The sequence below is a fragment of the Triticum aestivum genome, chromosome 6B (genome assembly GCF_018294505.1).
Source record: "Triticum aestivum cultivar Chinese Spring chromosome 6B, IWGSC CS RefSeq v2.1, whole genome shotgun sequence".
NCBI lineage: Eukaryota > Viridiplantae > Streptophyta > Magnoliopsida > Poales > Poaceae > Triticum > Triticum aestivum.
In genome coordinates, this window is record NC_057810.1 from 593,960,374 (window position 1) to 593,974,437 (window position 14,064).

At 40.4% G+C, this 14,064-nt stretch overlaps 1 protein-coding gene across 1 annotated transcript; it reads left to right on the plus strand.

Moving 5' to 3' along the window:
- The first annotated feature begins 229 nt into the window (after window positions 1-229).
- LOC123138215 (exocyst complex component SEC6) lies at window positions 230-11,834 on the plus strand. The gene is made up of 25 exons (XM_044558144.1): window positions 230-450; window positions 1,397-1,435; window positions 1,602-1,690; window positions 1,803-1,893; window positions 2,045-2,134; window positions 2,242-2,321; window positions 3,002-3,094; window positions 3,756-3,782; window positions 4,053-4,160; window positions 5,076-5,214; window positions 5,306-5,353; window positions 5,939-5,994; window positions 6,357-6,465; window positions 6,600-6,740; window positions 6,812-6,991; window positions 7,116-7,199; window positions 7,299-7,385; window positions 8,400-8,444; window positions 9,266-9,344; window positions 9,765-9,834; window positions 10,312-10,399; window positions 10,641-10,730; window positions 10,979-11,095; window positions 11,214-11,276; window positions 11,468-11,834. Exons 1-25 carry the CDS (start codon window positions 328-330, stop codon window positions 11,597-11,599), a joined length of 2,268 nt encoding a protein of 755 aa, XP_044414079.1. The 5' UTR covers window positions 230-327; the 3' UTR covers window positions 11,600-11,834.
- The last annotated feature ends 2,230 nt before the right edge of the window (window positions 11,835-14,064 follow it).

Consider the following 14,064-nt stretch of genomic DNA (forward strand, 5'->3'; position numbering starts at 1 on the left):
CGGCCAGGCCGAAACTACACCACGCGGTCTGCCGCCTGAATTTCCGTCATTTGTGAAACGATAATGCTGTCCAAAGACCAGACGCAGACATTTTTTTGGGAAGAAAACAACGAGATGGCAGTGGAGTTTATGAGCGAAGTGAGTTTCGTCGAAAGAAAGTGTCAGATCTCTCTCACCCGTCCTTCCGGTTAAACACACCACACCCGACCACGCCTTGGTCGCGATCTCCGTTCCCCCGTCCCCCACGCCCACCGCGCCCGCCTCGATTCGGAGGAGGCCAAGGCCTAGGGCGGCGGCGCGCGGGCGGCCGGCCGGCGCCAGCGGGTCATGGAGGATCTGGGCATCGAGGCCAAGGAGGCCGCGGTGCGCGAGGTGGCCAAGCTGCTCCCGTCCCAGGACCTCCTCTCCTCCATCGCCTCCATCAAGGCCGACTACCTCTCGCGGCAGCAGGTGACGCCACGCGATCCCTCCCTCCCCCCTCCCCCGCCCTCGGACCCGCCGCGGGTCCGCTCCTTCGCTGCCGGGCGCGGCCAATTGTGGCGGAATCTCAAGTAGCGGTGGGCGAGTAGATTCGGTGAAACTGTAGACGCTGGTAGGCATGCACCCTCAAAAATTCTCCCCGAATGGCTCCTGCATTCCGCTGAAAAAATCGCTCGCTCCGAATGACCTTACAATGGAGCTGTTTGCCTCTGGCCCCGTGATTCTGCTGCGGTTGAGTTCGTGCTGGGATCGCGGAAGGATATTGTTCCCAGATTGTGATGATTAGATTTAATAGCTAAATTACGATCGATGACTAGCTATTTATGCACAATTGCGCTTGCTTAAGGTGCGGGAATTGTTCGAGGGGTCTCAGCACAAGCAAGCCGTTCGTGCGAACTGATGATGCTTGAGGAAATGCTTATATGATCTTCCAGGTTCAGCTGAGCCTGCATTTTTTGGATTTTGACCAAGTCTCACATGATTTCTGCTAGTCCTTTTCGGTAGTCAGAATTTTTCGGTAGCTGAAGCCGGGGCTGTGACTTATAGCTTCAAGTCCTCATGGGTTATTTCTCTCTCGAAAAACAATAATTCTTCATGGGTTATCTGTATCTTCTGTGCGGATGCGCCGTTCCTGCTCAAATGCGTACTACCACCAGTTGAGACGCAAGCAAGCCATAACTGTTAATATGGCATGGGCTGTCAGCGCCTGAATTTGAGTTCACATTTCATTCAAAAGTATTTCTTATTTTTTGGTATAAATATGGCTATTTTTTACATGAAAGTAAAAAACAAGACGCCATGTGTCAAAAGGATACTGACATACAAAGATTACCATTGAGATATTATGAATATGTTTACTATTTGAATCATTTTATACACCTCCTGATTGTCTGACTATTTGTTACAAATTCTTCAGACAAATGATACTCAACTGAGTTCAATGGTGGCAGAACAGGTACAATTTGATATCTACTATGACCTGCCAAACTTACTCATTTGAATACCATTATTGATCAGCTGGAGTCTGCCTAAGTTACAGTTTCTGATCCAATCATTTGCGCCCTTCATGTCTGTCTGCTTGATGATGAATACCTTTTGTGAATATATTTCAAAATTGACAGGTCGAGCAAGCTCATGCTGGCATCGACGCTCTTGCGATATCCCAACAAACAATAAACAGTCTACGTGAGAACTTCATAGATATAGACAAGTAAGCTTGTTATCTTGGTTTTCACCTTTCCACATGCTTGTCACTTCTCGAGGCTGCACGTATGTTTTCCTTAATTTCTTACAGCTCTATTTATCATCAACAATGACGGCAGGTTGTGTCAGGAGTGTCAAACATTAATCGAGAATCATGACAGGATCAAGCTCCTTAGCAATGCAAGAAACAACCTGAACACAACTTTAAAGGTTTGCTGACTGCTGACCTTAATTTAACAATAGCATTGTACTATGACTCTACTTGCTATGTGTTAAGTATACTTTCTAACTTACCAATAGGTTGAGCTAACCAAGTTATTGAGCACGAAAAATTGATATAGTGATCGTCAATGTGTGGTAGGATGTAGGAGGTATGATGTCTATTTCTGTTGAAGCAGCTGCAGCACGTGACTCCTTGAGCGATGACAAAGAGTTGATTCACACTTACGAGGTTGTTTCTTCTTCTTTGGCTTGTCAATTAACACAACAATTGGATAACCATAATGGTTATGTTCTAGTCATCTGACTTCTCTATGATCTTGCCTGTGATGAAATTAGAGATTAACAGCTCTTGATGGAAAGAGGCGTTTTGCTTTAGCTGCTGCTGGATCTCATAAGGAAGAAGTTGGCCGATTGAGGTGGGACCCCCTCTCTTAATCTGTATAACTAGGTACCATTGATAATTATGCGACGTATCATCCCTAGTTTTCCTTGACCGTTGCCTTTCTTGTTAGAATGAGGTAAGCATTTTTAACCGAGGTTTGGTTCATCCTAAGCTCAAATATCAAACATGGCAGTAGTGTTTAAAAGAAACTTCTACTGACTGCATATGCAACTGGTAATAAACTACCACTGTTTATTTTTGAATTTCCGTCCATCTGTAAAACATGTACTCCCTCCGATCCATACTACTTGTCGCTCAAATGGACGTATCTAGACGTACTTTAGTGCTAGATACATCCGTTTGAGCGACAAGTAATATGGATCGGAGGGAGTAGCTTATTTATCATCAATCTTGTATGATACCATTGCAGAAGTCAAAGTACTATAACCGCTGACCTAGTAAAGACTAATAAACACTAGTGTAAGAAAGCAAACTTCTGACCCTCTATGGATCCACATTAGGACGACATGTTAGATTTATAAGATCGGCACAATGGGTCTTTTCTAAGACAGTTTGTATAAGTGAAATTGCCTGCAGTATGATATTAAATGCTGTTAGGATAAGCCATATATGTTATTTAAATCTTGCCTGTTGCCTGTATTGCAATGAAATTCATATGTGTAAATCACATGACGGTTCTTTTTCTTCCCACAGAGAATACTTTGAAGATGTTGATCGATCATGGGAAACATTTGAAAAGACATTATGGGAACATATTGCTAACTTCTTTAAACTTTCAAAAGAGAGGTACTGAGTTTTGTTATATGAACTTTGACTTTTTTATTAACATGGTAAATGTCTGAATCGTCTTATACACATGTTATAAAAACTAGGCGATGTTTTGTTGGCATCCTTGTATTCTTGTTCCATCTTGAATTCTTCATATCTGCTTTGTGGAATGTACTAAATGAAGCTTGCAAGAGGCAGAATAGACCTGATGAAATGATAGCTTTAATTTTTTGAAAGATAGCAAGACAAAATTCAAATTGTAGTAAGGATGAGGCAAGTCTTGAAATCCTTGGTCTAACATGAAGCAAAGAATGTAGAGTCGGAGACACCAAGGCAATTCTATGTTTGAACCACTGTTATCTTGACTGTTTAACTTTTACTGTTAAGCATGGGGCTGTCGCTCGGGGGTTTGCTGCAAATATGATAAGTATATAACTCTGGTGTATCATGGTACATCTTCTTGTGCGACTATAACACATCATTTCAATAGAATGAGAGTTTTCTTAAACAAGTTCTGTTCATACTTTATCAATTTTTAATTGTATATTTTTTCCAAAATATGGGTGATCAATATTCCGAGGGTGAACTAAGATGCATGTGCATGCTCTAATTATTATTAAAGGCATACATGTGGAGTACACCCTAGTATTTATACTTTCTCTTTCTTTACCTTTTGCAGCCCTCAGACGTTGGTCCGAGCTCTAAGGTATAGCTTATCCTTACCATGTACTTAAATTATTTTTAACACGTCAATGTTGAAGTGAGTGGTTGAATACTGTTTCCCCATCATTACTTTTAAGGAGGGACAATTTGCGCTTCTTATCAGTTCTGATCTGTGATCAGGGAAATAGTACTGGAAATATAACATTTTTTGGGGTCAGAAAAGGAGTTGTATTGTCTTCGTTTCCTGTTTATCTTTTAGTTCACACACATATATTACTGCACATGATCGTACAAACTCAAATTCTTATGTCAGGGTTGTTGAAATGCAAGAGATCATAGACCAACAAGTTGCAGAGGAAGCAGCTGAGGCTGAGGGTGCAGGCGCCATGGCGACAATAGCAAACCAACGTAGAACGACAAAGTACACTACTTTTCTTCTTCTATAGAACATCTTTCTGCACTTCCAGTTCCAATAGGCAGTATGATTTCATACAGTTTCATGTTTGAGTAGCAAAGTTATAACATCTTTTTGGACACTGCATCTTTTATTAGTCATCATGCCCTTTACTTTTGTGCTAGCTTAAATGCACATTAGATAGGAGTGGTACTTAGGCACTTAGTGTTCAGATAAGAAATCGCTCATCCATGAACTTGTGCCTGGATCCAATAGGCAGTATGTTCAGTTTCATGTTTGAGTAGCAAAGTTATAACATCTTTTTGGACACTGCATCTTTTATTAGTCATCATGCCCTTTACTTTTGTGCTAGCTTAAATGCACATAAGATAGGAGTAGTACTTAGGCACTGCGTGTTCAGATAAGAAATCGCTCATCCATGAACTTGTGCCTGGATCCAGTAAATGAATTCACGATCTGCAAAGGGGGCAGGAAACATGTCAGCTGTTGTAGTATATTGTCCATATGGTCATTGTATGATGTACTGTTTCACATATACATATACTAGTTAAAACTGCAGACTGGCTAGATTTGGGTTGACAGATCAATTAACTCTAGCTATCATATTATCTTTTGCACAACCTTGCCTATTTTCTTCTTTCTTGTAATGGTTATCTTCTGGAGCCATTGTGTGGGTGTAGTCGACTTGCTTGCTTTCTACAAGCTTGCTGAATCGCCTATATTGTATTGCTTTTCCGTCGTGTCCCACCGCTTGGTCTAATGGTCTTATACAACTGTGCCTTTTCAGTCTATTGTTTGTTAGATGTCTATTGAATATTGATAAACCACTAACCAGAACATATGTGAGAACCTTGCAAAGTAGTACTTCTTTTGTGAGGTTATCTCCTATGGACTGATGACGATTTTGGTTCACTCTGGCAGAAAAGGTGCAGGGGCAGCATCTACCCCAAGAAATAGCACCCAAGAGAAATCAAAGACCCAGGGAAAGGGCTACAAGGATAAATGCTATGAGTGCATAGGGAAGGCTGTTGAGGCTCGCTTCGACAAATTGCTCACTGAGGTAGCACATTATGATCTTGGATTCAAGGCTTCATTGTGTGCTTATCACAGTCCATGCATTTGTAGCAGTTACTAATGTTTTGATCACGCAGCTTGTTTTCTCAGAAGATATGATGGAAGCTCTGGAGGAAGCTAAGGCAGTAAGTACTCTGACTTTTACACATGTTATAGTAAATCATAGCACAAAGAGAAGAAAAGTTTAAATGGTCCCCTCCTGAGAGTACAAACCGGACTTCTCAACTCCGTGTAATTGATCACCTGAGATGAGCGAGCTAGAATCCCCCCCCCCCCCCCCCCAGGTAGTCGGCTCAACATGGGTCAGTTCGGTACGACTTGTCTCCTAGCCAGTGGGGCAGCTACTCGACTCAAGGACCTAAGAACCTCAGCTCTCAAGTATCCTACTCATTTCCATTGTATGTTATGTTGAAAGAAGACTGGCGTGGCTGTTAAGAAATTTAACACAAAATATCTCAGTTCATTAGTAATCATGAATCATGTATTACTGTGTACGCTTTTTGGCTCCATAATTTACCGCTCGTTTGATGTAGATGACCTCAATTTTTGTTACTTATCTTGTCTACAAATATATCTTAATCCTACTTGTTCTATAAATTTAAATTGTGACCTGACAAAGAATGTCTGGTGTTTCTCTAGAAGAAAGTACGCTTGTCTGGATTTACCTAGTGATCTGACTGACATGGAATTCTGCTCCCAATGCAATACAGATTGGAGAAGAGCTTGGCGATATCTATGACTATGTTGCACCATGTTTTCCTCCTAGGTATGTCAATGGTATTACAGACGATAGTTATCTTTGGAAGATATGTCCAATACTATTTGTTCTATATGCACAAGAAATTAATATTCTGTCATAACGATTAAGAAGACAAAAATATGTTGGGGGCTCCTATCATGGGCCATACTATATGCCTTCTTAATTCAGTATATGGGGATGCTCTGTGTTGTATTATAACTTTTCAATATACCAATTGCTTAAAAGTACATCCCTTTGGTGAGAAACATGATTTTTCTTCTTCTATGAAATGTCGATGGCTGGGGTTTTCTACTTCGCCATTTTGACATGTAACTGCTAATATTTTCCATATCATCCACTAACTGCTTTGATTTTCTTATTTCTACAAGATATGAAATTTTCCAGCTCCTGGTAAATCTATATACTGAAAGGTTCATTCATATGCTAAGACTGCTCAGTGAAAGAGCAAATGATATTCAAAATATAAATATACTGAAGGTATGTGATATTTAAATTCATTGTGTTATTCTGCTATATTTTTTTCCATGTGATGACCACTTGTCAGTATATTTTTTCCTGTTTGCTTTTATTTCGCTTGTAATGCAAGCGCATTAATTGACTGCTCACTGTAGGTAACAGGTTGGGTTGTGCAATATCAAGATAATCTTATTGGCCTTGGTGTGGACGAATCTCTTGCCCAAGTTTGTTCAGAAAGTGGTGCATTGGATCCCCTCATGAATATGTATGTAGAGCGTATGCAGGCAACAACTAAGGTACTAACTTTATCTCTTGAATTCATATTGACCTTAATCATGATTATTCATACTCCTTTTTGCTTCTGTAGAAATGGTACACTAACATTTTGGAGGCTGATAAAACACAACCACCAAAGAGTACAGAGGATGGAAAACTATATACACCTGCAGCTGTAGATCTATTCAGAATATTGACAGAGCAAGTGCAGATAGTAAGAGAAAATAGCACAGATGTCATGCTATATCGTATTGCTCTCGCAGTTATTCAGGTACTTATCAAGTTGCCCTCAACATTATTTTAGTCTTAACTATTTTTTGCTTTGCTTTGCTCTGTGCAATCTGAAATAAATTACTGAAATGTTGCAACTCAACCTTCTTTTGGTACCTTCACAGGTTATGCTTGATTTTCAAGCAGCTGAGAGGCAAAGCCTTGAGGAGCCAGCTTCTGATGTCGGTCTGGAAACTCTGTGCGCATTGGTCCGTAGTTTTCTTTCACTAGTATGCACATTTAGCTGTTCCATGTCAGTTCTTGCTACTCTTGTTTCTTATTATATGATCCTTGTATTATTTGACCAGATTAACAACAACCTGCGTTGCTACGAACTTTCATCAGAGCTAAGTAGCAGCACATTGGAAGCGCTTCCTCCGAACTATGCTGAACAGGTACTAATGAGTCATCAAGCCTGGTCCTTAGATTCTTTCACATTTTCAAACTTGCTCTGGAGATGACTTCATGTGTTTTCAATCATTACATCATTAAATTCTCCCTGTTTCTTTTTACTGAAAATACTACCCAAGTATCCGTAGTATCTGTGCCTGCATACCGTAAGGTTCAGTTTTGTAAGAACTAGTCTCCATGGCAAGGATCAAGGACATGAATAACCATTCTGACTATTTTAATTTAAAAATCGAGGTAGATGATTTGTGTATGTTATATGGTATAGTTTATATAGCACATCAAAGTAATTTTCTCTAGTCTAAAGTACATGATGTTTAGGAAGTTGGTTATGTGTTACAAACTGAAGTCTTGTTGGGTCTTCGTAGCAGTTACCACCTTATTGACGTCAAAGAGACGATTGCACAATTAACAGGGCCCGACTATGTCAAAAGTTGGGAGTATAAAGTCCTTGCTTAGTTTCTTGTTCTATGTGCATGGAATTAAAGCAACACGTTTTCAGCCTGGAGGTAGTATATTTTCAGCCTGGAGGTAGAATATTCTCATGGACCACAACTTGTGAAGTACTCCCTCCGTTCCTAAATATAAGTCTTTGTAGAGATTCAACTATGAACTACATACGGATGTATATAGATGCATTTTAAGTGTGGATTCATTCATTTTGCTCCATATGTAGTCCACCTAATGAAATCTCTACAAAGACTTACATTTAGGAATGGAGGGAGTAGGACATATACTCTAGTATAGATATAGTTTGTACATGCAGACTAAATATATGCATTGCTGGGAGAGCAAACTTCATGGGAGACGAACAGGTAAGACTTCATGGTATTTTCTGTGAGGCACTAAGACTGGAAAACTGGGAATGTGAAGCAAATTCAGAAGTTGATGACAGCATAGAGTTGAAAATATGTGTTATTATTGCAGTTTTTCTGTGTTTCTTTTAGCACACCTTAAGCATTTTTTTAGACTCTACATGTGAGTAAAATTCTGTTTTACAGGTTAATTTTGAAGACACTTGCAAAGGATTTCTTGAGGTTGCCAAGGTGTGTTCTACAATCTGCATGCATAAGATACATTACATATGTATATGTAACATTAGTGTTAGGTTTGAGAAATGAAACTCAACCTGCTAATCAATGTGAAATTGATTCTTTAGGTGTCTGATGTTTACTTCTACACGGATGCATAGTTTTAGATAGCGGGCTATGCCTCTTAGCGGTGGACCTCTTCTAAACGGTATAGCGTGCTATAGTGCGCAATTTAAAACATGTGTTCATGTGTTTGGACCAAAGTACCTATAGCGCGCTATTTAAAACCATGCACGAATGTCTTAATTGCACACATTGCTACAGCGTATAACCAAGGAAGTTTGTAATAATGTTTGGTGTAAAAGTTTGCACAACCTGCTATCGGCTAGTTGAGATTTCGCTGTTGTGGTCCTGAAACCGAGATTCTTGCCTATACATGCTACCCTGTAGAAACTGAAACAGTCGGACACGAGTGGGGAGGTAATGAAAAGAACCCTTGCCGAGTCACCTAGTTATGGTCCAAGGGCTTCCACATTACTTTGCCACAATTCTGGAAAAGCTGCTTAAATATTTATACGAGTACTAAAAGCAAGCACTGAACTGGTTAACTCTTTGGTTATTGACACTGGTTTCTGGCCAATCCCTGTCCAGTACTGCCCAAGAGACAGGTGGTAAGAGTGGTGGGCATGCATTGACTCAGCTGTCTTGCCCCATGTGCTGAGAACTGGCCAAGCTTGGCTGGTTCATCTTCCAAGCAATGTTATTTGATACAACTGCGTCTATAGACAACAAAAGGTCATTGCTGCTGTAACTAAAGTTACCGATTCTTCCAACAGGAGGCGGTCCTTCAAACTGTCAGTGTTATTTTCGAAGACCCAGGTGTGCAGGATCTTCTTGCGAAGGTTTACCAAAAAGGTAATTCCTTGGTATTGTTTGGGTAACAAATTTATCCTTTCCCCTTTGCCCTTTGTTCGAGTCATTTTCTTGATCATTTGGAATTTAAAGCACAAGCAGTTCCTCTACGTCTGTGAGAGTCTTACTTAGAAACCCAGAAAAGCGCTGGGACATTTCTTATGTTTTTATGCTTACACAGTAACAATGGTGATATTTATCTTAAGATATTTTATCGACTGGTATTGATTTTTTGGCTATCGCTGTTGCTTCTATTCAATCACCATCTGTAGTTGGCAGCTGTGTGCAAGTAGTTGTTTACCTCTTCTACTTGTGGTTAACATATTTTAGGAATTCTCTGGCATAGTGCTTTTCTAAGGCTATTTTCAAGTGTTCCTTGAAGAGACAGATTGTTGTTTTCTAACAGTGGTTCATTTTTATCAGACTGGATGGATGGAATGGTGACCGAATATCTGGTCGCCACGTTTGCTGATTATTTTGGCGATGTGAAACTGTAAGTTTACACAATAAGTGTTATTGACCTATACCATGGCTATGAATGCAGAAAACTTTTCAAATTGGTTTGAAGACACAAAATTTTGAAAAATTGCACATCTACCAAAATTTGTGCCATGACCTGAACTATATCACTAGATCCTGAAATCTTAACATAAATCATATTCATACATGTTCATCAAATTTGGGAACTCCAGTGCAAATTGATCAGTTCCAAAAACAGTACGTACTCCCTCCGTAAAGAAATATATGAGCGTTTAGATCACTAAAGTAGTGATCTAAATGCACTTATATTTCTTTACAGAGGGTGTACTAATCATTTTTATCTTTTTATTTTGATAATAAATGCCATCCTATTTAGTAATATTCCTATAATCCATACTGGGGGTTATGGCATGCAAATGCTTGCTATCACTGATAAATGTGGTTCATCATATCTTTCTGCTTATAATTGTAAATGGGTTTATTTGTCTAGATATATTGAAGATAGATCGTTCCGAAGATTTGTGGAGTCTTGCCTAGAGGAAACAATTGTTGTATATGTTGACCATCTTCTCAGTCAGGTTTGCAGAACTCCCCTTGGTACTATTCAGATTAACTGTATACTTGTGATTTGGAGGGATGGTGGGAACATATATATGATGTAAAGTCATCACAAAGGGAGGACCCTTCCATGTTCTCTAGAATCATTCTGAAATGAGCTTTTTCTATTGTGTTCTTGGTTCAGACAGTATTTTTTACCGATTTCACTGATCATTTCACACTTCATTTCATCTTATCTCTTGCAATTGCTTGCACCTTTAGAAAAATTATATAAAAGAAGAAACGGTTGAGAGGATGAGGCTAGATGAAGAGGTGCTTATGGATTTCTTCAGAGAGCACACTAGTGTGACTGTAAGTATAATTACTGCTGGAAGTTTCATACTATTTACAGCTACAACTCCTTTGTTCAAGCAGTATGAATATTGCAAAGCATTTTCTGCAAGATTAGGGTGCATTCATTTTGTGGTACAATACATCTTTTAGGTTAATGTATTTTTGCGTTCAAACACCTATCCTAGAATTCTAGTCCCACATTCTGGTTTGATTCTTCTATAACATGGACCAGTTCTCTGACATGCTGTCTTTGCAATGTGGTTCAGAAAGTTGAAAACAGAGTACGAATTCTGGCTGATCTAAGGGAGCTTGCTTCAGCTGAGAGTCTGGATAGTTTCACTCTCATTTACACAAATATTCTGGAACATCAACCAGATTGCCCGGTAATTTCTTTCAAGCATTATAATTGCCTTTGTTTGAGCACATACTATTATAGCCCATAAACTTTATCCTCCCATTCATTTGTTTGATGCTCTGCAATTTGGCATGTCTGCTATGTAGTCGGAGGTTGTTGAGAAGCTCGTTGCACTGCGAGAAGGCATTCCACGGAAAGAAGCCAAGGAGGTAGGAACAAAGTTTCTCACATCATAAGTATCTGGTGTGCAATTTGTTGATAGTCAAATTAGGTTTTCAGGAGAAATTTTGACAATTATGACGCCATTTATACATAAGTTCAGGTTTTCTTATAAAAAAAAACTTTTCCTGGTTTGCTGAAAAAATGGCTTACAGATTCTTATATCCTACTCGCTTGTTAGGTCGTACAAGAATGCAAGGAGATATACGAGAACTCCCTCATAGATGGCAATCCTCCAAAGTCAGGGTTCGTGTTTGGTAAATTGAAGTGCCTAACAGTAAAGAAAGGCATATGGGGGAAGCTTGGACAGTGAGAATATGCTAGTACTGAACATAGTAAATGCACCCACAAAGAAGGATTTGTTTTCTATTTTGCTCATTCTTTTGTTCATCTTTTAAGCCTATTGGTGTTAGTCTGCGAAGCATGAGAAGTTCTAGAATGTATTGTTTCTATTTGGTTAGCAACAGGGAGTTTTTTGTGTAAAGATGGAACCCCAACCCCTTGTTATTTTCATTGCCCTTGAATAAAATGTCTAGTGATGTACAGTATATTGTTGAGTGACATCAGCTGTGCATTATCATCCAAACTCCCAAGTATCTGGGCATTTCGAAGCTCTTTTTTCCCCTTTTACGATCAACATGGTATCTCTGCTTTGATGTTCTCTCTGCGCACGAGATAGACGCGCCCCTGATTGTAGAATAGGTAGTGGAGAGTGTTTTTTTTTAATACAGTACAGACGCAAGCGCTCATATACACGTGCATACACTTGTCTTTATGAACATACACCCTACCTCTATGAGCACCTCCAAAAGACTGAGCTGACATATCATCTTGAAATTTACAAAGTCACTGTAGTCACCTCGTTGTTGACGGAAACGTCTCCTCCCACTAAATGTGCATTGCCAGAAATCTTGAAATAAATTCAGGAATAAATGCGAGCACCACTGGTGGGTTGGGGATACTACAGTCCCTCTAACCAACCAACCACAGATAGTGTTAGGAACAAAGATTGGGGAAGATTTCATTCACCAATGGTAACATTCTTCTGTTACATACTTTGACTTATAGATGGACAACAACTGATAATCCACTTCTGAGCCCAGGTTTAGCTGCATTCGCGCAGGACGAAAAAAATTCAAAACAAATAATAGAAAAATCCAACGCATTCTAATTTTTATTGTGTGGTAAATAAATTGATGCGTGACGTCCACTCTAATTTTTAACTCATTTGGACATCTGAGCAATTCTTGGCAAAAAAAAAACAAATTCGGGATATGTAAAAAGTTTACTGTTCACGCATTGTTCTGACTCGATTTATCTTTTTTGCTGAGAGCTGCTCAGATGTTCAAATGAGTTGGAAATTGGAGCGGACCTCAAGCATCAATTTATCTACCACACAAAAAAGTTAGAATTTTTGATTTTTTCTGATATTTGTTTTGATTTTTTTTACTAGGTGCAGATGAGCCTGGTCACCAAATCACCGTACTCGACAACACCAATTTAATTAAGGACAACAATAAGGACCCACTTGCAGAGGAGCGCTTCACGCTTCCGCCTTCTTACCTCGAAGCCATGTCTGATCAGTGTAATGTTGCATACGAAGTTGTGCTTTAGCCAGTTGCTGCTTCAGAAATTCAGAAATCCCTTCCCTGCCCTGAATCACCTCGTCACTTCAGTAGATCGAGTGTTAGATAAGGGAGGTAAAACCCTTAGGCCTCGTTTGGTTTGAAGAAATTTCATAGAAATTCTATAGAATAGAATTCTTATAGGAATTTTTCCTTTAGAGCCCTTTGATTCATAAGAATGGATTGCTATTCAGCATAAGATTGGTTTCTTCACATTTCAAAGAAAAATAAACATGAACCTAGACTCAATGAATTTTTTTCTACAATGTGAATCAAATGACATCTCTTTTTCTAAGCCTAGTCATAGGATTTTGAGATACATGTCATCTCATTTTCTACAAGTTTCCTATTCCTATTACAGTTCTATCCTATGAACCAAACACTACTAGGAAAAACCTTATACACAGCATCTTAGCAGTAGCGCTGGACAAAACAGGGCACTACTGCTACTTAGTAGTAGCGTGTTTAAATAGACCGCGCTACTGCTACTACTTTAAGAGTAGCGCGTTCTGCGAAAGCACGCTGCTGCTATATTTGTACTGGGCGCAGATGGCTAGCCCCACTTAGTAGTAGCGCGTATCCCTGACTAGCGCTACTGCTACGTCCCGTAGCAGCAGTGTGTATCTCTGAAACGCGCTACTACTTACTTACCTTATCTTGGAGCAGTTGACCCTCTCACTCACTCTCCCTCTCACTCGCTCTCGCCCGCGCCGAACCCGTCGTCCGCCGGTGCGCTTCTCCTCACCAAGGTACTCCCTCCTTCCCTCCCTCCTCCCCCTCCTCCTCCGGTCGCCCTTCTCCCATCGCCCCTCCCTCCTCCTCCTCCGGCCGCCCCCTCCTCCTCCTCCAGCCGCCCCCTCCTCCTCCTCCGGCCGCCCCCTCCCTCCTCTTCCTCCGGTCGCCCCCTCCCTCCTCCTCCTCCCGCCGCCCCCTCCCCCTCACCCCCGCCCCCTCCTTCCTCCTCCAGCCGCCCCTCCCCCTCCTCCCCCGCCCCTCCCTCCTCCGATCCCACCGGCCTCCTCCCCCTCCTCCTCTCTCCTTCCTCCTTCCTTCCCCTTCTCCCTCCATCTTTTTTTTCTGTTTTTCACTGTAGTTTTTTACTATTGTATAATGTAGTTTTTTTTACTGTTTTTAGTAAGTGTTTAAAATAATT